A 24,794-nucleotide genomic window follows, 5' to 3' on the forward strand; every position below is an offset into this window, starting at 1 on the left:
TGTTGAAGGAGTGATTCCTTTGCAGAGTCTAGGCAGAGTGTCTCAGATACTCAATTAAGGGATAAAAACATCCAGTCCTACACAATAAAATAATCTGTAACACTGAAGTTTATTAAACTTTTAAATGAAGGGGGTTGTGAATCATTTCACTGTTGAAAGATAGAAAAAAAAAGGAAGAAGGTTTTGTAGACTAAGGGAGTGTGGAAATGCAAATAAACAATTTTGTCTTTACAAAATTATTGCGCAATTTCAAGAAAAATATTCCAGACTGAAGTCATATCCAAGCGACTACTTTCATGCATAATGGAATTAAAAATAGACCAACTGGGTGAGAAATCTGCCAGCTATGCTGGCAATGCATTTTCAAATGGCTTGGGTCAAGTTTTTTCATATGCAGGGGTGATGGAGCAGAAGTTCCAATAGGTCTTTGCATCAAGTGCATTAGAAAAGCAGATGGAATCTACCATCAAATTAACAAAGAGACATTTGAATTGTTGTATACTGTAAAAATTAAATCACATGTATCTGCTTGGCAAATGATTTACATAAATGACAGATCACCCATTGTTACTTTCATTTTATAGTCTACAGAAAAATAGACTGTCAAGGCTACCTGGGGCTTTGAGAAGAAGTGCAAGGTGTTGAGCACTAATGAAATTTTGTTTTATTTCTTCACATGGAGAACTATAGATGTGGAATAAATTGCCAAAATATGTTGTAGGTGGCCATACTCTTCAAGTCAAAATATATTTATATATTATAATATTACAAAAGCTAGACAAATAGGGGCTGACAAACTTTTTTGAGCTTAATGGCTGTATTCTAAACTTCTGTTATGATCGTGTCTCAGCTATTACTGCTAATATTTCAAGTATTTCTGGATTTTATTATTCTCTCTAGACTTGACAGGCTAAAGGAAACATTTTCATAATTTGTGACTGGTGTTTCATTTTATGTGGGCCATTCATACCAGGAAACTTAAATATTGCACAGTTCGTATTTCTTTATTATAATATTTGTTTTTGGTTGATTGAGGCCATTTAAAACCTTCAGCTTTCATCTTTACTACATTGTTCCAAAATGTACTTTTTTTTCCCTTCATATGTATTGTCATGAATGGCTAGAGCCCTCGACGTCTCTTCCTTGGAAGAACCAGGGAAACAAGTGTGGACAGAGCATTCCTTCCCCGGAACACTATAGATGACAACCCCCCTGGGTGGCAGCGGTGCCTCGGACTCCTGCAGAGCTTCATGGGAGATGGAGCTTAATATAGCCTTGTTAGGATCCGGGGGCACCACCAGGGGGTGCTGCAGCTGTTCCTGAGCCCATGTGGGCGGTTCTTCCACCACACCTGGAAGTTCTGCCAGAAGTAGGGCAACAAACACCTGAAGCACTTCTGGGTGCCTTATATAAGGGGTCAGCAGACATTACTCAATGAGCCAGAGTCAGGAGGCGGGAGACGAAGCTTGATGAGGAGGAGTGGAGGAGAATAAGAAAGAGAAGAAAAAGGATTGAGTATTGTGTATTGTATGTTCTGCTTGAGACTGTGTTGTACCTGTGGGAAATAAGGAAGGCATTTCCCACGAGGTGAAGAAAAATGAAAAACTTGTTCTTTTATAAACGTGCCTCCTGCGTCTGTCTTTGTCGGGTTGATTGGCTGCTACGCCCTCCAGAGTTGTCTTGATTACATCTTGCCTGAAGAAGGGGCCTGAGTTGCCTCGAAAGCTTGCATATTGTAATCTTTTTAGTTAGCCAATAAAAGGTGTCATTTTGCTTGGCTTTTCTCTCTCTCTCTCTCTCTCTCTTTCTCTCTCTCTCTCTATCTCTCTCTCTCTCTCTCTCTCTCTCTCTCTATATATATATATATATATATATATATATTTAAATCTTCCTTTTAATGCCTGAATGTATGTGCAGTGGCGCACTTGCTCATTAATGCAAACAGCCAGCTCCTACAACCTCATACTGTATATACAGCATGCAGTCTATGTCCAGATGATGACTATTAGATTAGATAAAAAGCACGAGCTTTAACTGTAGTATGATGGTGGTAGCAGGGATGGTGGTTCCAGTCTCTCAGAAACAGCTTCCCTCCTGAAATTTTCACGCATTACAATCTTTATTGTTTACTAAGAATGACAAGAAAAAACATCAATGTGCCTAGCATCCAAGCAACATAGTAATGACCATACAAACAAAATGGTGGCTCACATGAAATCAGATTCACAGAATGATAGCAGCTATGAAAAGCTATTACACAAAAATAATGATGTCTCAATATAAAAAATAAATTGAAAAAAAACAAAATTTAACATTGTTCACTCTTGGTGGTAATTTAATGGAGTGGGAAATGTTTTATCAACACAGTTTAGGGTTCTTAATACTGACAGAACTTTATACCTAAGCATTGTTGCCGAACATTCCTTTTTGCCCAGTCTACTCTTTATCAAGTGGGCACTTCCAACAAGGTAAGGCACCACGTCACAATGTATGGCTTTGCAAACATGTGACTCTGCAAACAGTGACTTTTATTTTCTGTAATGACTCACAGAGTACCCAGATCTCAATTCAACAGATCATTTTTGTTGTGAATTGAAATTGGATTTTTGTAGCTTGAATGTGTGACTAAACATGTGCAGGAACTGCATGACTTACAAAGTCTGCATGGACCAAAATGTGTTTAGTGCTTTGTTTACACATGCCTTAAAAATTGAAGCTGTTCTGGACTAAAAAAATGTGATCTTACCAGGTAATGGATAAGTGTACCGAATACAGAGGCCACTGAGTGCCGAAGACTACTGAGAGTGTTTCCATCTATTTTAAACCAGCTTCATTGTCTTCTAATTCATTCTTTCTCATAATATTTTGGTGTACAGGTTGAATAGAAAAATTATAGCATATAGTCTGTATTATCATGGTATTACCCTCAACTTACTCAAGTTCATTACTGAATTGGTCTACTCTCGCACCTTAAGATTAACACACACACAGATTTACACATACACACAGACCCTAACCACAAAGGTACCATATGAATAACATATACCTGTACACAGCCTGTCACTCCCTAGCATTTTAACCACTTAAGTGCCATATGAATGACCCATGCATAGTCTGTAACTCCCTAGCATTTCAAGAGACTTACTTATCATTGGCACAAACAAGGTATGATGTTTTAGATATAGAGTATCTATATATAAAGGCTCAGCATCCTTGACTATAGGCCATTTATCAACCAATGACATTTTACTTTATGTACTCTTCACATGGAGCTCCCCCCTCAGTCTGATAAACCCCACAGATCAGAGTGTATGGCAAACCTCCGACTGCTTAATATTTACTTTATTACTTCAATCACTCTAGATATAAAGACAAATTATAGAAATGTAAAAGTAATCTGGTATTTACTAAAGAATAATAATACCAGTAGAAGAAAGTATAAAAGAAAATATAAATAGCTAAGTCTGGATATACATTCACTGGCCACTTTATTAGGTACACCTTGCCAGTACTGGTTTGGCACCCCCTATTGCCTTCAGAACTGCCGTAATTCTTCATGGCATAGATTCAACAAGGTGCTGGAAACATTCCTCTGGGATTTTGGTCCATATTGACATGACAGCATCACACAGTTGCTGTAGATTTGTCAGCCACACACCCATGATGTGAATCTCCCATTCCACCACATCCCAGTGGTGCTCTATTGGATTGAGATCTATTGACTGTGGAGGTCATTTGAGTAAAGTGAACTCATTGTCATGTTCAAGAAACCAGTTTGACATGATTAAAGCTTTGTGATATGGTGCATTATCCTGCTGGAAGTAGCCATTAGAAGATGGATACTCTGCAGTTATAAAGGGATGGACATGGTCAGCAACAATACTCAGGTAGGCTGTGGCATTGTGCTCAGCTGGTACTAAGGGGCCCACAAGGCAGGATGGATCCATGCTTTAATGTTGTTGATGCCAAATTCTGATACTACCATACGAATGTTGCAGCAGAAATTGTGACTCATCAGACCAGGAAACATTTTTCCAATCTTCTGTATTCCTATTTTGGTGAGCGATTTGTAGCCTCAGTTACTTGTTCTTAGCTGACAGGAGTGGCACCCAGTGTTGTATCCTGCTTCTGTAGCCCATCTGCTTCAAGGTTAAACATGCTGTACAATAAAATACGATACAATTTATTTTTATGTAGCCCAAAATCACACAAGTGCCACAATGGGCTTTAACTGGCCCTACCTCTTGACTGTTACCCCAGCCTTGACTCTCTACGAAGACAAGAAAAAACTCCCAAAAAACCCTTGTAGGGAAAAAATGGAAGAAACCTTGGGAAAGGCAGTTCAAAGAGAGAGACCCCTTTCCAGGTAGGTTGGGCATGCAGTGGGTGTCAAAAAGGGGGTAAATACAATACACAGAACAGAACACCAGTAATCATCACTACAATATAATAGTGCAATAGAAATATTATAAATACAGAGCACAATTCAACAGTAAATGATATCACATAATATGATTTGGATTTATTCAGAGTCCTGGAGACCATGGCCATCAAGCTGCCTCCCCCTATTGGTCATTCCACAGATGACTCAGTGCTGGGCCAGCCAATCTGATGAAAGAACCCCTCTACCTGATGATTCCTGCGATCCTCCTTGTGCATTCAGAGATGCACTTCTGCATACCTGAGTTGTAATGAGTGGTTATTTGAGTTACTGTTGCCTTTCTATCAGCTTGAACCAGTCTGGCCATTCTCTTCTGACCTCTGGCATCAACAAGGCATTTTCGCTCAGAGAACTGTTGCCCACTGAATATTTTCCCTTTCTAGGTCAATTCTCTGTAAACCCTAGAGATGGCTGAGCATGAAAATCCCAGTGGATCAGCGGTTTCTTAAATACTTAGACCAACTCATCTATCACAAACAACCATGCCACGTTCAAAGTTATTTAAATCATCTTTCAGCTCCATTCTGATGCTCAGTTTGAACTTCAGGAGGTTGTCTTCACAATATCTACATGCCTAAATGCATTGAGTTGTTGCCATGTGATTGGCTGATTAGATATTTGTGTTAACATGCAGTTCAGTGGCTGTTTAATGTACATAGTCTGTAGAAAAGCTTACAAAGAATGTCAAGAATTGGAATAGATGTTATTCATGAGATGCTTCCACTGAGAATCAGGTGAAAACAGTTGTACGTCCCTTCATCTCCTTTCCTGACATCACTATCACCCTCTCCTGATGTCCTTTCTGTCGTCACTCTTTTTGGTCCTTTGCACAAGCTATATTTATATTAAAATTACATGTGGGTTTTTGGAACATGTCTTATTATACACATTTGATTGGCTGACTGTCAATATGATGGATGTCTTTGCTCAAACTCCTTGATATTTTTCTGTTTATATATGTCCATTTCCCAAGGCATAAAATAATCAACATGGCCTTCCCATGGCATCATCTTGGTCTTCTGTTTTGTGTACACAGATGTTTTAAGGTGATACAATTCAGGAAAAAAGATGTGTTGATGTTAAATTTCCAATGCAAATGTCCTTGAGCAAAATGTAATGCAAATATAGACATCTAAAAAATTGCAGATCTGGCACACCAGTACACAGTCTTAATTGAATCACGTGCTAGGTTTGGACTTTTCTGATGGTTGTCTTTTATATTCAATAAGGACATCACAATGAACCTGAAACAAGCTTAATGTTCAAAATAATAAAATTTATTAGTGTAGTATGTATTTGAAGTCAAAGAATCTGTTTTTCTGGACTATGGAAACCAAATCTAATTGACATTTTTAACTGCTCAATTATGCATTTGACCTTTCAAAGCTTTTTAAAAACATTTTACATTTATATTTGTACAACTGATTCAGCTTGGTCACTTCAGTGCAGAACCTCATTGGTCAAATGAAACATTTTGACCTCTTTTGTAACGCTGAACAAATGTAAATTTCACAACAATATATCCACCTATTTTCAGTTTACTGACTTGTGTTATAGTGTAGCGGGTCTCCTTTTTTGCTGCTTGCTTATATAACTATACAATTCATCTTCCTCATGTTAATGCACATCACCAATTAAAAAAATATGTAATTGTCCTCCAGTTTGTCAACAAGTTCAAACACCTTAAAAAAGAGTCTGGGATTTACTGTATATATAAATTAATTCTGATGTTAAATACCTCCTAATAATGACTAATTACTAATATATACTTCACTAGTCAACCATAAAAGAAAAATATCCAAAGCTATAGCAGCATCTCAGTGCTGTCCATCTTATAGTACCTTAACATGATCACACTGCGTGAACAGTAACTTGTCAATGGCTTTGACTCTGTCGTTTTCATTGTCAACTGCATGCACTTTTGAGTCATGCATTATCCTTGTGCTTTAAGTGTCAATCAGACTTTAAATTCATAAAAGCATAATTCTCACTTATTATGGTTTCCTTTTTGAAATTAAAGTGAAGACAATCATTTGACTATAAAATGGTCATTTAATTATTAATACAATGTATACATAGTAGATGACGCTTGTTTTACATAAAGCGGTCTGCTAAACTAATAAATTTCTTTTATATTTTGAATTGTAAATCTTACAGTCTTGTAAGGTGTGCAGTAGTGATAATACATTATTCATGTTTTCCTCTTTCGAGGCACATTATGAAGGTCCCTTTTCTTTAGATAGCTGTCAGTATGCACAACAGCATTCATGAGACACCACACAAATAATCGTCTTTTTTGATGCAAGAAATTTAAAAGATGAGCACTCTTCCAAAAATGAATCAAAATATCCAAAAGTGTATTTGAGGTGTTATACTTAATATATCACCTCTGATAATGCCAACAAGGAATGTTAAATATTTTACTATTGCACACTTTTTCTTTTTAGCGCTAGAAAGCAAACATCGCTCTGCATTACTGAGGTAAAGAAACAGGTTTAACTGCAATAGAAAAACACAGTGCATACAGATGAATAAATATATTTTTAATGGAAAGCAAACATAAGACATGAGGCATTCAGACCTCGATAACCCCTCTTCAGTAATTTTCCCTATGCTTGTGGAAGTCCTAGCATGAGAAGGTGGATACAACTGTGGAATGATAAAAACAGAAAATTAAACTTAAAAAAGTAGAGGAGTGTACATATAATATGATGTAAAAGAAATTAATTGTATCACTAAATATGATATAATGAAAATTTTTAAATATCAACAATATTTAAATTATGTTCAATATCAATACAATTAAAGGTTTATATGACAAGTACTTGCTTTACGTACATGAAACAATTTTGTTAACCAGCAAGTTAACACGAAGCAAATGACCCATATGATTTGTTTTTATGGGGTTGCTTGGCCTCCATCTAAGCTGCTTAGCTTTCCATGTTTTTAAAATGACATTCTTTTTCTACTATCCGGTAAATGCTGGCATTTTGAGCTGTTTTGTTCTTTCTTTATCTAAATGCATCTTGCACATTTACTATTCTCTGTTCCATATTTGGCCACTGTTCTGCCTACATACTTTTCAGCATTTTTACATTGAAAGTTCACAACAGTTGCACAATAATTTGCACATTCTTTGAGACTGTCTATAAATAGTAAAGAATTTCATCTTTTACAATCAATCAGCCATTGCGGCGTCTTTTGTACTTTACCTGAAGGCACACTAAAGATATCACCTTGCTGGAGTCACTTTCTATGATATTGAAAAACTTTGAAGGTATTCCACTTACAGCTTTCTTCTATAGTCTCACAGCCTCCCATGGGTTCTGGTATTCAGTCTGGTCTGAGCGTTGAATTCCATGTATATCTTCTTCTGAAATACGTTGTGAACTATATTTGGGTCCTGCCTTCATTTTGTCTTTTTACTGACTTTTAAAAAGAAATGTCTATTCAGACCTAGTTTTTCTTGATTCTAATTTTGTTGATAACTAGGGGGCTTCACCCTCTGCCCGCTTTACTTGCCAACCCCCCAGCATGCACTATGTGCCAGCCACTATGCGTCTCTACCGCTCGCATTTGTGGATTTCACTTTCACCAAACAACAAATCTTTCAATTCTCGCGGATATGCCTCTTCATTGGGAAGAAACACTACTTTTCCCTGATGGCAACACGAATTAGACGATCTACAAGTCTCTAACTTAAAGTTTAAATCCGAACAATATATTCAATATATTAATATATTCAATCTCTTTTTGCTGTTCCATTATTTCACCGAGTAATAATTTCCGTTTGTTTGTGCTAATGCGATCTTTACTATCATTTTTTTGAGACTTTCGAATTTTAGTACTTTCATATTTCTAATTTCTAATGAATTCTTTACGATGTTCTACTTTGTCATCTACTCTTTATTTTTTATTTCCGGCCCCAGGCGTGGTTAAATCTCTTGGCACAAAGTCTCGTCTTGCAGGACATGAAAGTATCTCTCTGAAAAAGTCACATCTCGTCCCAGGATTTTTTATTGTAATATGGAGATATTGCTTTTCTGTAAATGTGTAGTACTCACTTTTTCCTAAAATTTTCCAACTAGATTTATTGTTTTCTATTCCAATCCTGTTATTACTAAGTATGGAGAGCTGAATAGACTAGAATTACTGAGAAAACAGATACATTGCAAAACAAAATTCAGTCTTGTGACTAACCACTAACTCCTAATTGAAGATGACCTTAAAAAAAGCATCTATTAATGTACCGCCAAGAGGTGGAAACTGACAGGCCACATGGGCACATATTGATGGGTCAGGAGAAGAAAGAGTCAGTCAGGGATGAGCCTAGTCAAAACCAATAGTTCAAACCTAACATTCATCCAACCCAATTTGAAAACTTAAGTCATAATCAGTAATACAGTCATTAATTATTTGCTATAACTCTGTAAAAAATAAACTCATTTAAGTGCTAGAGATTGTATCCGCAAATGTGGAACAGGATGACTCTGTGTTCCTGACTTTAAAGTTCAAAATGCAAAAGTGTATTTTATTCATGGCAACAGTCAGTGTCCAAAGAGTGCAGTGCATTCAACGTCTTCAATAAATAGTGCATAGTGGAATAAAAAGGGATAGAGGGATAAAACCAGTAAATAAGTTCGATAAACAGTTAAAACCTAGAATAAAAAACAGAACATGAGCATTTCTCTCTCCCTCTCTCTCTCTGTATCTTCCCTGCTTGCTGTACAGGTCTGTTCAGCAGGAAGAGACTCCAACATACCTGGTCCTCATTCTGGGTCCAGTTCCAGCTAAGTCAGTGGGTACCCACTGGGATCTATTGAGCCCAGCTTCCTTTTCTTGCCACCTCCTTTATCTTTGCAGGACATTTGGGGTCCACAATCACCATTCCACCTTTTGCACTACAAGGTGTGGTAATATCTCTAGTTGGGTTACCAAATAGAAAAGAAAACTAATGCACTTTTAGGGGGGTCAAAAGATAAATAAGAAAGGAAAAATGGCACTGTTTTTTTCTTTCTTTGAACTTGTGTATATAAGGTAACACATCTGCTAGAGTTTTAGTACTGCTTCGGTGGGGCTGTGCAGCGATGTGCTGGCAACATGCAGCCTTACTCAGTGTCCACGCCGAATGCTAGCAGTTCATAGCTAAGTCCTTCACTGCAGAGAGATGAAGTGTAGCACTTAGTTTATAGTTTAGAAATATTGTGGATCCTGATTTAAAAAAAAGTGGGGAGCTCAAACTTGCACATGATGGCCGTGGGTGCTTGCAGGCATCTGTGAAACTGCAATGAAACAGAGGCACTGCACAGTGGGGACATGTAACACAGCATATTGATTATTTGATTACTTGATTAGTGCTTGTGTCAATCACGACTGGCTGGGAGGGATGAAATTCAACAGGGTGTTCGGCCACTGCATCAAATATAAAAGGCACTTTCTGCCTGTAGGGTTGTCTTTTTTGGCCTCTTGGTGACAGTGAGGAGCAGTTTATTACAGAGCATTTCATGATTCAATTATGTAAAGTGGCTTTGCATATTTTTGCAAATATTTTCTTTGTAATATTGGCATCTCCTGGTTGTATACCTGGATAGGTGGATTCTACATATTTTTGGGACTGTGCTATTGTGCAGTACGTTTCTGCCAGCATTTTTATCTAGGAAAACTACAATCTGTTCTTTTATATACTGTACTGTGGTCACCAGGGAGCACTGCAGCTCCCCAAACTCCCAACACCCAGGCTTGGACGCAAGTTTGCCACAAACAAAAGGGTTTTTATTTTGTGAAACTCTTACAGCTGTAATTGCTTCCCACAGCACAATACTCAATTCTCCACAATTAGCACTCTATATCATCTCTATCTTCCTCCTACGTTCCTCTCTCATTAAGCTTCATCCATCTCCTCCCCACTCTGGCTCCCAGATTGAAGCGGAGCTACTTCTTTTATCCCACACCTGGGAGAACTTCCGGTGACATGAAACTGTGGCTCGGAAGAACCTCTGGGTAAGGCTGAAGTCCCAAACAATAGGGATACCCAATCCCTGCGGCTCCCTCTGGTTGATCCCATGGAACCCAACAGGACTGCTCCCTGGAACTACAGCACATGCCCTGCAGATATCCATGCAGGAATCCCAGCCTGGGCTCACTGCAATCTTGTGTGTTTTGGGTTAGTAACCAGCACGAGTTAGCTTCCTTCCCCTGCCCTTCCATTATAATGGCCTCCCGGCCAGGTAAGGATGCCTCTTCAGTCCCAGCCAGGGTGCCCGCCCATATGGGCCATCTGTCACAATGCATTTACATTGGTTTTGTTTGTCTTCTTTTTGGGGTAACAGGATTTTCATTGTAATTACTGTAAACAATCTTTTTTATTTTTTATTACTTTCATGTGTCATTGCTGTTGGAATGTATATCAAAGCCCACATGATATAATTCTTGTTTTGTTTTTGCTCACACCATTTTTGTTTAGAATCCAACATTTTTGTCTGTGTCTCTTCATCTTATTTTTCTCCTACTGGTTTTGTTCGGCCTAGAACTACAAGGATGTCCTTTGTGTAGTTTGGTGCCCACAATTGCACTAAATGGAGTGTCAGATTTTTTGTGTCAGAAGTGGGATTGATCAGGAGATGAACGACAAGAAAGTATTTTTGTTTTGAGCACCATTTTTGTTTAATGCACAACATTTTTGCCTGTGTTTCTTTATCTTACTTCTCTTCTACTGGTCCTGTTCAGTCCCAAACTACAAGTATGCCCATTGTATAGTTTGGTGCCCATGGTCCCACTGCACAAGGTATCACACAGGGTTGATCCAACCCTGGAGCTCCATTCACTTCACCTCACCGCAGTGCATCCCTGACTGTTTCACCTCCTTTCAACGGCACTGAATACTCATGATTCTACTCTCTTCTTTCTCTCAAGTTTTCTTCTTCCTTTTTCCACACATCACTGACCTACCCAGCACCTTTATATAACTTATATGAGTGTAGGTTCTGCGCTCACTGAGCCACACTATTTCAAAACAAAATTCTGCACCTGTTCTGATCTACCATGGACTTCAGACATGCTATACTACAGGGTGCTCAAAATGCCAGTACCCTTAAAAAAATAAATGACATGACAAATCCAAAATAAATGATAATGAATTTGTATAAAGCCAAAATAATCATTCATAATGAAAGTAAATAAATGGTTATAATGCCTATATTTAAAAATGTAGAAAATAGGCCTAAATGTTAATAAGATGTAGAAAATAGACTTAAATGTTAATAAGACACATTTTGAGATTTGGAAAAAATGATCAGAATCACTCATGAGCCCACGAGGGTTTGCTTTGTCTAGCCAGCCATATGAAACTGAAAATATCTGAAGTAATAAGCTCCTGTATGTGATATAAAACAGCAAACACAACAATATCACTATTCAAAACAATGGAGAAAAACAGAATTTAAAATAAATTCACACTTGAACACACAAAAACATACTTGCCTGGCTTGAATCTGGAAATACACACATTTCTATTATCTTTGGTTCTTTTTTGTCGTCCTTCTTCATTGTATTTATGAACTCTGACCTGAAAATCTTTTTCCCTAACATTCTAAATTGCAAATTCTTTACACATCACTGTTTTTATTCTTTCTTGGTTTCATTAAGAAACGTTTAAACATTAACAGCCATGGTTTTATTCTTGGCTAGCTGGTTTTCAATATTGGTTTTGCTTCAATTTCTAATATATGGGGCTCCTGAACAAATTAAACTCTTCTTCCTTTAAAATTATGTTTCTGGGAGTCATAAAATGTTTCAATATTCTTTACTATTTTATTTAATTATTTGTCATAATGGTGTACAAAATAAAACTCTTTTTTTCTAAAATGAGCTTTGTCAGAAATGGTACATTTGACCAGTATTTATAATTGTGTGGGACAGTTTAGAGATCTGTAAAAAGTAAAATGTTGTTTATTAAAGTCACATGGTATATTTCAATAAATAACTAATGTCTCCTTTTGAAAACCTTCATAGCATTACGTGAACGAAAGGGCACACAGCAGGATGTCAGTATTTTGGAACATACCTTTGGAGCGCTGGGATTCTCTGTAGAAGTTGCCAAAGATTTATCAGCTGCTGAAATGTTGCAACTTTTAAGAAAAGGTAATATATACATTATGTGGAAATGATTGTTTTACCTTAGAACATGCTTTATTCAGTTGTATAAGACTGCATTTTCTTTTAAGTATATCAAATAGTGAAAAAAATTATTTAAAAAAAACACAAAAATAATGCTGTAAATATAGGCAAAAACATATACATGTTCCTAAGGCACATAACAGAGTTAAAAAAGCATAACAAAATAATGAGTAATCCTCAAACTTACAAATACAGGGGTAAGTGCTTATTCCTGCCCCATCAGGTTCAAGACAGGAACCAATTGTGGTACAAGATGCCAGTCCATGACAGTGTCTGCTCACACAAATGCAGGGCCATTGGATATTGAGCAGTTTATTTGCCAAGCACGTATGATGGATATTTGAAGAAGACATGAATACCAGGAGGAAAAGCAATGCAGATGTGGGGTAAATATGATTTGAACCCAAGGTTGTGGATCTGTTAATTAAACTAAACATGAAGTTTAAACATTTTGACATATGGACTAATTACAATAATTACTAGAGCTGTTTCTTATACCCAAAACCATTTTGATTCTACATAAGTTATATTTTAATAATTTTAAAATATTCACACAGTCCCCTTAGAAACTCATGAAATAAAAAAGCCATTTTGGATACCTCCTAATCTCTTTTTATCTTCTCCTTGTGTCTGTGCTGGTTGTTCAATTGAAATATTTCAATGGTACAGTGCCAATAAAAAGTATTCACCCCTTGGAAGTCTTCACATTTTATTGTTATACAATGTTGAAACACAGGGGATTTAATTAGGCTTTTTTGACACTGATTAACAGAAAAAGACTCTTTAATGTCAAAGTGAAAACAAATCTCTGCTAAGTGGTCTAAATTAATTATAAATTCAATATACAAAATAATTAATTTCATAAGTATTAATTCGCTTCAAGTCATTATTTATCAGAAACACCTTTGGCAACCATAAGGCTCTGTTAATAGGTTTCTATCAGATCTATATATCTGGACATTGTAACTTTTCCCTATTCTTCTTTGCAAAACTCCTCAAGCTCTGTCACGTTGCATGCGGATTGTGAATTAATAGTCTTTTTCAAGTCCAGCCACACTCTTTCAAATGGATTGAGATCTGGACTCTGAGTTAACCACTCCAGAACTTTCACATTGCCTTGTTCTTTAAGCCATTCCTGTGTACCTTTGGCTTTATGCTTAGGGTTGGTTGCTATCTTGCTGGAAAATAAAATGCATGCTTTTTTACAGACTGCATCAGGATTCATCCCATATTTCTCTGTTTTTTTGCTGCATTCATTTTATCCTCCACTCTCACATGCCTTCCAGGGCCTTCTTCAGAGATGCATCCTCACAGCATGATGCTGCCAAAATTATGCTTTTTTTTTTTAAACTCAATTTTGGTCTCATCAAACTATATAATCTTCTTCCAGTTGACTTCAGAGTCTCTCATATCCCTTCTGTGCATTTTTTTAAAAGCTGCAACTGGAGAAGTACCCAAGAAACAGCTGTCGTATGCACAGTCACTCCAACCTGATCCTCTGTAGTTTGTAACTCCTTTAGACTTATCATATATCTCTTGATGGCCTCTTTCACAAGTTTTCTTGTACGATTGTGGACTTCCAGCTCTAGGCAGATTTACAGCTAAGTCATACTCATTTCATTTCTTAAAGATTGATTTAACTGAACCCCAAGGGATATCCTGTGACTTGGACATTTATTTCTTTCCATCTCCTGACTTGTGGTTTTCAATCTCTTTCTCACTGAGTTGCTTGGAGTGTTTTTTTTGCATTCATTGTGTAGGTCAGGCCACGATACTGACTCATCATGTGATGGATCTTCCAGATAAGGTGTGTTTATACTAAAATCATCTGAAATCCTCTTGGCTACAGGCAGGTAATCTCCACTGAATTAATCATGTGACTTATAAAACCAATTGGCTTCCTTAGTTGTGTCACATTAAATAGGCTGAATACTTATTTATAATTCATTTTGATCAGTTTTCACTTTTTCTGTTGATCAATGTCAAAAAAGACAAATTAAATCCACTTTGACTGAATGCTATATAACAATAAAATGTGAAACTTCCAAGGGGGTGAATACTTTTTATAGGTACTGCATATAATTGTCAAATTTTTACTGTTACATTATGAAATATAGGAAGCTATCTATCTTGTCAATGCATGACTTTCAAAGCTGTGCTGTCTGAAGAACAGTGAACTTATCAGTTTTGGGATCTTCTTATGCTGCATTCCACCTGAAATGGGAAGTTGGAATTTCTGAATTCCTAGTCGGAATTTTCAACTAGAATGGCCCCTTAAATCAGATTTCCAAATTGTAAACTCATGGCTGGCCTGTCAGTTTGCGTTTGTTCAACTTCTGATTATCACATCAATCCAAAATGGTGATGTACACCACAAACTTTATAGAAAGCTGTAGTATTACAGATATATTGTTTATTAGCACTTCTGTCTAGTTGTGTCTCATTAAATCAGTATTACAAACAAATTTTATCTGTGGGGATGTTGCTACTGTGTTTCAATACGCAAAATACCACGTAATATGTTATTATCAACTGCTATTTATTCTGATAGAGCATCCACAACAAACGTTTTACTGGATGTGTTCATATTGGTTTTCCAAATGTTTTACTGGGATGCAATTAACTCAGGTGTGACATCATTCCCAGATCTGATATCTGACTTCTGAGGTAGATGGAATGCAGCATTATTCATAGACTCAGAGATAATAGTAAAATAAACTGCTTTGTCCCACCCATACTAAGTATGTAAGGAAAAAGCTAAGGATGAATAAATAGACTTTCTCTAGAAGGATGGAGGTCTGTTTTGTAACTATCTGGTAATGAAATTCCAACATGTTACCATGAGAAGTCAAGCAAAATGACACCTTTTATTGGCTAACTAAAAAGAATACGATATGCAAGCTTTTGAGGCATCCATAATGGCTAACAGAGTACCACAACCCTAGTACTACAAACATGTTACCATCTAACTGCATTTTAGCACTTCCGAGATAAAACATAAATTACTGAAATTCCAAGCAACAAATACATGTCCATCCATTCATATACTTAATGTGTTTACTCCAATACAGGGCCACAAACTGGTTGTGCTTATTCCAGTAGCATAGGGTACTGGGTGTAATCTTTTTATATAGGCAAGGCATGATAACATCACATGATCTCTATGTCTTGTGACTGGCAGTGGGTTGTGCAACCATAAACAACATGGCTGTTCCCATGCTAAGATGAATACATATGACAGCTCCTGTGATCAACAATGATTTCAAAATGGAGGTGAAAAGGCATTACCAGCAAAGTGATACAATAATAAACACCTTTTAAAATGTGCAAAAACATACAGAAAGATTCTCAAATGTGTATAAAAAAAGATTAAAACTATGTTGATACCAGTATTACGTAGTTTAGTATGTAATATAAGGATAGCCTTGTAATTAAAAAACTTTTGTCATGTTCTGTAAGTACAGAAAAAAGAAAATAGGAAGAAATTAACATTATGATTCTGCATTTATGTGTTATTACCCAGAAAAGGTTACACTGCTAGCAGAGGTGGGTAGTAATGAGTTACATTACTCCGTTCTAAGAGTAGTTTTACTGCACCATACTTTTTACTTTTACTTGAGAACATTTGTGAAGAAGAAACGCTACACTTACTCTGCTACATTGGGCAACACTCGAATCATTGCTTTTTTCCATTAGATACGCTATATTTTTGCCTGAGAGAAGCTGCCAGTGGATCTACTGCATGACTGTTTCACTAATCAGATGTAGCAATAATAATCACAAGACTCCGTTTCACCAATCAGACGTAGCAACAATAATCACATGGCTCCGTTTCACCAATCAGACATAGCAACAATAATCACATGGCTCCGTTTCACAAATCAGATGTAGCCATGCAGTCACATGACCACACACAAACTGTGGCGTCATAGCGGCACAAACTCCTTCACAGATAGCGGACAGGGAAAGAAAGAATAAAAGTGGAACCTCGGTTTGCAAGCATAATTCGTTCCGGAAACATGCTCGCAATCCAAAGCACTCGTATATCAAAGCAAATTTCCCCATAAGAAATAATGGAAACTCAGATGATTCGTTCCACAACCCAAAACTATTCATATAAAATGATTAATACAAAATATAAAGTAAAAATACATAAAACAAATTAACCTGCACTTTACATTTGAAAAGAATCATGGCTGGTGTGAGTGAGTTTCTAAACTCTTGTGGGATTTCACCCAACGGGATGACACGCGGAAGAGCATCCCAAAGCAATCGCAGGCACCCAAAGCTGTAGCAGTTCGCTGTAAAAGCTAATCCGAAAAGATCGCGGTCACACTATAAACACCTGCCGTTGATGAGTGATACAAAGAGCATTATAAATGCGCAGGGCACCATATTACTTGGCCACTAACCCGGGCATGACCCTGCCTGACTGCTGTGTCTGTGTATAGGAGAGTGACAGATCCCGCTACAATAAATAACCACGCTGTTCCTGTTTCAAGCTGAATAAAGATGGTGTTGCTAAAGTATTGAGACACAGCTTTGTGTTTTGGGGTGCAAGACAGGGACTAACACATCACAGCACACACACGTGGTCACAATGCTGTAGTAAAGAATATACGCTCATACGGATGTTGACTATATGAGTGAGGCATGCCGACTGACGATTGCCCACAATCCCGCAGCGAGAGAGAGAAGAACCATCAGCTCAGTTGTGATCACGTGACGCTCGGCAGACAAAGTGTATACGGACTACTTGTATTGCAAGACCTTGCTCGTTTATCAGTTCAAAATTAATTAAAAATTGTAGCTCATCTTGCAAAACACTCGCAAACCAAGTTACTCGCAATCCAAAGTTCCACTTGTACATGAAAAATGAGAGCCATCACTTCACTGAGTGAAGAACAAGCATGTTTTAACCAAACATGAACAGACACAGACAGTCAAGGTAAAGTGAGACTTCTTGTACGTGCACAAGCTGCCTTGTTCTAATCTTATTTTGTATCAGCTGTGCTATTTGGAGGGCAAGTGAATATGCAGTGTTATACTGTCAGTGTACAGTACATCTTGTCACTGTAAGTAGTTCGCACTGTTCAAACATACATGTTACCTACTGTAGGCATTGGCTTCAAAAGCTTTGTTGTGAAAAACTGAGAATTGGAACTTTGTGTTATTTGTGCATCTTTTTTTTGTAAAGATGTTATTTATTTTTACTCATTTTTTATTTTATTATTTGGAAATAGCAGAATTTGCACATTATTTTATATTTTTGTCTGTCTTATTACAACATTTCTAAAAACTAAATAATTTATAATGATCAGTTACTCAGTACTTGAGTAGACTTTTCACCAAATACTTTTTTACTCTTACTTGAGTAATTTTTTGGATGACTACTTTTTACTTCTACTTGAGTAATATTATTTTGAAGTAACACTACTCTTACTTAAGTACAATTTTTGGGTACTCTACCCACCTCTGACTGTCAGTTATGACCATGGACCAGCTGGAGGTATTACCAGCATCAGGGGTTCTCAAGTTCAGTCCTAGGGTACCACAGCACTGCAGGTTTTCATCCTTTCCAGTAGATCAGTCGTGCTTGTCATTGTTCAAATTAGCCTAGTTTTTTTCTTAATGCAAAATAAAAGAAGTAGGAATGTGCCAGAGTGACATATAAAATTTAGAAGACATTCAGAAATATATATTTTTTATTATAACTTTGTTTTGCCACATGTTTTCTAATTCTCCTTTTTAAGAGTAATTTGCTCCCTTATTTGAATACAGATACTGACAATTAATGATGAGCAGTGCAGCCAGAGGCACAAATAACACAGAATGCTACCTTTGCGTCATTCACTTGTGTGCTAATTAAAAAGCAAAAAAGTAAACAGAGTAATCAGAACATTAAAAAAAGTTAATCTTAAAATGTAAAACAATTCACCCCAGTGTAACACATAAAAATGCTTGTTATAGTCCAACAAGAATGTAGCAAATTCTGGATTGACTAAAAGAAGGCAGACACCACTTAAAAGCAGGAGTTAGTTGGGCTTGAATGCCATCAGTTAAGGAGGTCCACAGGACTGAAGTTGAGAATGTGATACTGAGTTAAGGGGGTCCACAGGACTTAAGTTGAGAATGTGATACTGAAGTAGGAGCTCTGCTTTAGCGTTCAGTGTCATTTGCTGTACTGCTAGTCTTTAACTGTACAATTAAGTGAGCAAACCCCACAGGGAAAGGTGAACTAAAAAGAAAATAGTAAAAGAAAAATGAATGAATGTCTTCTAAATGTGAAGATCACACTTGCACACTTTTGTAAATGCAAAATAACAAAAGAATAAAGCCTAATATATAATTAAACAGTTTGGCCAATTAGATTCAAGCCTGACTCACGGATCTGTGAAACTGGTTGGGATGAAAACTCGTAGGACTGAAACTGAAAACTATTGATCTGGAGCTACTACTTACATACAATGTCAGGTATATGCCACAGTCATTGCCATCGTTTTTACTGTCAAAGATGAGAGGCAACCTCAATTAAGCCATGAAAGAGATGCTGCTTATTCTGTTAACAGGTACCTTATACAGTTTAATTGTTTCCAGTTAGATCAGTCCCAGTTCATTTTGATGTATTGCTTTGGACAGACTCACAGTGCTGTGCAGTTAAACTAGAACAAAAAACACCATACGTCATAATGTATATACTAATACTGTACATCTTGTAATGGATGGCAGGATGGACTCCTTTCCCTTACTTGGCAGGGTGGCCCAGGTGGCAAATGGACAGGAAGAGTAACAGGGTGCTCCCTGGATGTTGGCAGAAGATGTCAGTATGGAAGTGGGTATGCTGTGGTCCCGGCAGGATTAGACCATTAGGAGAATCAAACAACAGTCTATTCCTGGGTCACTAACTCTTGATTGCCCAGCAAGGATCCTCAGTTATATTACTGTTGATTCCTTCAAACCACTACGTGTAAATAGTGTTATTGCTGAAGACAGCAGTTTCTGACATCGATGAAGTGTTACATGGTCCTGAATTAACTAAGAGGAGTTAGAAATAAATTAATGGATAGAGTTATTCAAATTATTGCTTACATTTAGTCACTTTCTTATTATATATACATATAGTTGTGTGAAAAGTAACTGTACCAGCTGTCACCTGAAATCATAAGCATGTTCTCTTTGTCCTAGTTTCTAGGGAGGACCACAGTGAAATGGCATGCTTCATATGCGTCCTGCTTAGCCATGGTGATGAAGGAAATATCCATGGAACAGATCATGAGGTGGAAATAAAGCAGTTACTGAAACTGTTTACTGGAGAGATGTGCCCAAGTCTACTTGGGAAACCTAAGTTATTCTTCATACAGGTAGAGAATTTTCTCTTTGTAATACTGCAGTAGCTTACTGTTGTAGGTTGTGGGAGGGATCTCTGTTTCACTTTCCAGCCACGATGCCAGAACTATGAAGAGGTCTATACAATGTATGAATAAAGTTAATAAATTGGCAAAAGTCTACATTAAACAACTTCACTTTCTCTGTTTGTGGTTCAGATGTAGTGATAGAATGTTTTTTAAACAATAACCCCAACATGCTTGCTGTAATAAGCCAAATAATACAATATGTTCATAACATAAGAATAATAGAAGATGGATATATTCATCTATATATATATATATATATATATATATATATATATATATATATATATATATATATATATATATATATATATATATATGTACATAGATAAATAAACAAAGGGCAGTAACAACACAAAACATAAACTTACCCTCTAGCTTACCTGAACTTTTTCTCTTCTACAAAATGGCACGTAACTTTTGAATTCTGATCTTCAAATGAATGTGGTTACGATGGATAAGTTCTTTAGCTAGTTATTTAGTTTCTGCCATCAACACTGTGAAGACTATTTTACAACAAATAACCCCAACATGCTTAATGCAATAAATAAAATTATGGTTTAATCATAACATAAGGATAATGGAAAATGGTATATGCAAGTATATAGATATATGTAGATAGATATATAGATGAAGGACAATAACAAATACAAACACAAAACATAGATTTATGCAAAGTTTATCTCTCCTATAGAAAAAGTCAGATAATTTATGAATTCTGATCTTCCAGTCAGTGAGGTCAAGATGGATAACTTCTTTAGTTAGTTATTAAGTTAATAGCATCTGCACCATGAAAGTGACAATTTGTTCACAGTTAGCCTATTCTGGTTTATTCCCATGAAGCTCCTCTGTATGTGTGAGAGAGATGCTGTTCTGAGCTGTCTTTCTGAATTTAGGAAGAGAAACTCATCACAGCTAAAAACATATCCTTCACAAAGTTTATGACTTTTCAGTTACAGTAATACCAATAAACAAAATATATTATGGCTTTATCCTTACAATTAAGTTGCAATTAATAGTTCCTAGAATCAAAGTAGGTGTACTTATGGTTTGGCTTCTGTTGACTCCAGGTGTGGGTGATGCTTTATTCTAATCTTTCTGAGTCGGCTTTCTCCAGCACACATGGAAGGACGCTCAGTGCACTTTTTCTTTCTTTGTTCAAGAGCTTTTCTCCTTCTTCACCTAGGTCACAATTCAGTTTTTTTCCTGTGGTTTCACGCACTGTGACCTTCTTTTGCTGCCATTCAGTTTATGACTGCTAGGTAGTCTGTAATCAGTCAATTTCTCTTTTCAGCAAGATGTAGGACTGTCTCTTGATTATGCAATTTGCTTTACTCTAGCATGGTTTGGACTTGTGATACCCTTTCCTAACTCCAATAAAGACAATCTACCACTTTCCAGTCCCACATCAGGTTGCCCTTCTAAATAAAAGGGATTGCTCCACTCTTTGTTGCAGCTACCACCTAGACAACAGGAGTCCTGCTATGAAGCAGAATTACGGCCAGGCTGAGAGCATTTACCATATACAGAATACAGATCTGGTGCTTGCAAGGGCTTTTAAAGGAAGGAGTTGACATTTTCCCCTTAATTTCTTGGATAAACATAACCCCAACAATTAGGTTGGCAATTGGTGCAAAGTGTTGTCCATCAAAGTAGCCAGTTGTTGAGCGTTCATGACCAAGTGTTTAAATTGAGACATCTGTGGATGCCACTTTGTCTGTGATCAATCAGTCTTATCTAATGAGGGACACAGAATCTGCATTCCAAAGAGAGGAAGCTGAGGGCAAATGACACTTAAGCTGAAATTAAATAGCAATGAAAAGAGGGTTTAGCAGCTGCTTCTTGAGAAAATAACTTGTGTACCAGAGCAAAGCAAGATGGGTAATGCCAGTCTGTCCTATACTGTAGACACTGGAAGGTGCTCTTGAGTGGTCCCTAATCCCAAAATGACACTGAAGTGGCCAAAGATTATAAGAAAAAGGGTGCCTTTATTATAAATAATAAGCACGTAGGATTGGGTGATCAGAAAGAGTAGTGGAAAAGTATTAAATGAACATACAATGAAAATAAAAAACATAATGTCCGTCTGGACTTTCCTACATAAGTTAGGTTCCTGCCTATTTGGCATGGTGGCTGCTCAACTTTCCACATTTTTAACTATCAAAAACAATTCTCTTTCTCATCACTTCTTCCCTTTCACCTTGACCCCCTGGCCTCTGCTCCCATTTGTTATTCCTCCTAACTCCATGCCCCTGTATGGATGACCTGAAGGGGTTTTTAGGCTTCATCAAAGTATCACTTCTTAGGCCAGGTTTATACTTCATACAATGTGACACATGCCCCAGAGGACGCTTCTGCTACGCAAGCATTGTACTGTTTATACTTGCATGCAAACTTTATCTAAATCTGGAAGATTCCTCCAGGTAGCAGTGCAAGATATCATCATGGTGAAAAAATGTTCAGCTTCACTGTGTTGTGAATTGCCTGAAACGTCCACCTTGCCACAATATCTCTGAAAAGAATGGATGTTTAATGATTACATCCATCAATCCAGGGATTCACCCATTCCAGCATGCATAGGGCACGAGGCAGAAACAATTCCTGGATAGGCCATCAGATCATTGCAAGGTGAATACAAGCACACACAAACACTAGAAGCATTTTAGAATCACCAAATCCCCAAAACTGCATGTTTCTTGGAAGGAAACTGGAGCACACTGTGGAAACCCAGGGATGTGACTCCCTGTGAGGCAGCAGCATTGCTGCTCCGCCACCATGCCTTCCCCACATGTGTAAATATTAACAGTACTCATTATTTAAATGAATTTAACAATTTATCTGTAAAATGTAATATACATTATTTAATGCATTTCATCTTGGAAGTGATATCAAGTATACATCTAAGGATTCTAAATGTGCAAAGAGCTGGAATATCATACATTTAATGTGTTCTGTGTGGCAATTGCTGCTTGCTGCTGAAGTCAGTTCAGGAGGAAGCCCCAGACGCACATAGTGATTAACAACTGAGTCGGTTTTAAGATGACTTTTACGACGGTCTACTTTAATGACAAAATAAACTATGAAATTAAAGTGGAAATTTAGAGATTAAAGCTGAAATTTTCCCTTTAATCACAAAGTAGGCCTTTTCACTGTGTCCCTAATTTTTTTTTCTTTGTGGATCAAATATGCTGCCTTACATTCTGATGCTGTTGTGAAGGTGCCAGAAAAAAAGTACGGCACAGAAAATGGTGTGTGAGCAATTTAAAACGTATTGCGTCATTACGATGGGGAATATGCGATGCTTGAATATAAAAGCACCACAAATACATTTGTATGTCAGCATTTTGCTTCACCACATCGAACCATTCATCAAACATCGAAGCACACATATCAATCCTGTAGGATCTGCAAAGTCTGACATCACATTCCAGCTTGAACAAACTGCAACCCCTGATTTTTTGCTGGTACTGCAACTCGTGCACACGTCATGTTAATTTCTGAGGATGTTCTCAGAGGAAGCGTCAAATGAACGCTGGGAAGACGTGGCTGACATGACACATGTGCGTATGTGTTCTGAGGATGAAGTATAAACCGGCCCTTAGGTAACCCCCCACTCCTATTCATTTACAAAGTCAAAAATGTCTCCTGAAAACCTGAGGCCATCTTCCTGGAGTCCTCTCAGATGGCATATTCCTCTAACCTTGATCTTCCAACCTCTACTAGCCTGCCCTTCTCCAGACAAAGTATGGAACTCTTTAGAACAGTACTGTACAGGAGGTCCCTATTGCTGCTTATCAATTACTGTTTTTGTGCCCTTGAAACACTAATGAGTTTGCCACCTGGTGGTATTCTATTTGTTATCATAACATAACCCATGTTATCCCTGCCGGGGCTTGCACTGTTTACTTAAAACAGCAGTCTTCTGAGCTCTGCATTTAACTTGTACTATCTACATTATCTGCAATGTGTACCCCCACCTAGCTAACCACCGCATTATGTAAAGTGCTTCCCTTCAGCATATTATTGTATAATGGTAAAACAATGACATCTGAACAATACCTGGTCATATATACAATAGTAGTGCTGTAGCTGGGCTACATAGTAATAGTGTTTGCAATGTTTGTGCTGAGTGCGTTTTGTTTCCATTTTCCCGATTGCTGTTTATAATGTGTGCATCAGTGAATATTGTCCCCGTAAATACAGAGGGGACGGATGAGGGAGAGAGACCGCAGCCCCAAGAAGGAAAGCACCTGTTCACAGTCAATTACATTCGGCCCTTTACTATTTAAGACAATCAGGAGGGAAAAGAGAGGTGGAAGGAGAAAGACAGAGATTTCATTTTACGACAACGAACCACCATTACCTGCTATTTTTCACATCGCGCTTTGTATCCAGTTTGTTTTTCATTCCGCCGGATTTACTTCAGTTCAATCATCGCCAGAGACCCCGGGGTTGGACTTCATTATCCACCACACGCCGAGGAAACACAGTGACATTGTTCCATTTTTCCTGGAGATTCAAACACATCCATTCTTTGTTGACCAGTCATCCGTATTCAGGACACTAATATACCCGGACTCAAGTTCACGATCATTGTCATTTCCGTATTCATCCAGTATTGTTATTCGTGTTGTGTTTGTTATATGTTACAGGGGCAAGGGAGGGTTTGTTATTGTATACAGTATATGGTGTTTTCACGTTGCTGTTTTGGTGGAGGGATATAAATATATATATATTTTTTCTACGTGGAGAATGTGCAGTATTGT

At 37.3% G+C, this 24,794-nt stretch overlaps 1 protein-coding gene across 1 annotated transcript in view; it reads left to right on the plus strand.

Annotated features, from left to right (window-relative positions):
• LOC114651983 (caspase-7-like) overlaps positions 1 to 24,794 on the plus strand; it is a 64,113-nt gene that overhangs the window by 19,863 nt on the left and 19,456 nt on the right. The window contains exons 3-4 of the mRNA XM_028802119.2: positions 12,452 to 12,580; positions 19,802 to 19,977. Of these exons, the coding sequence (XP_028657952.1) occupies positions 12,452 to 12,580; positions 19,802 to 19,977 (305 nt within the window). The remainder of the gene's footprint in view (positions 1 to 12,451; positions 12,581 to 19,801; positions 19,978 to 24,794) is intronic.

This window comes from Erpetoichthys calabaricus, chromosome 5 (genome assembly GCF_900747795.2).
Source record: "Erpetoichthys calabaricus chromosome 5, fErpCal1.3, whole genome shotgun sequence".
NCBI classification, from domain to species: domain Eukaryota; kingdom Metazoa; phylum Chordata; class Cladistia; order Polypteriformes; family Polypteridae; genus Erpetoichthys; species Erpetoichthys calabaricus.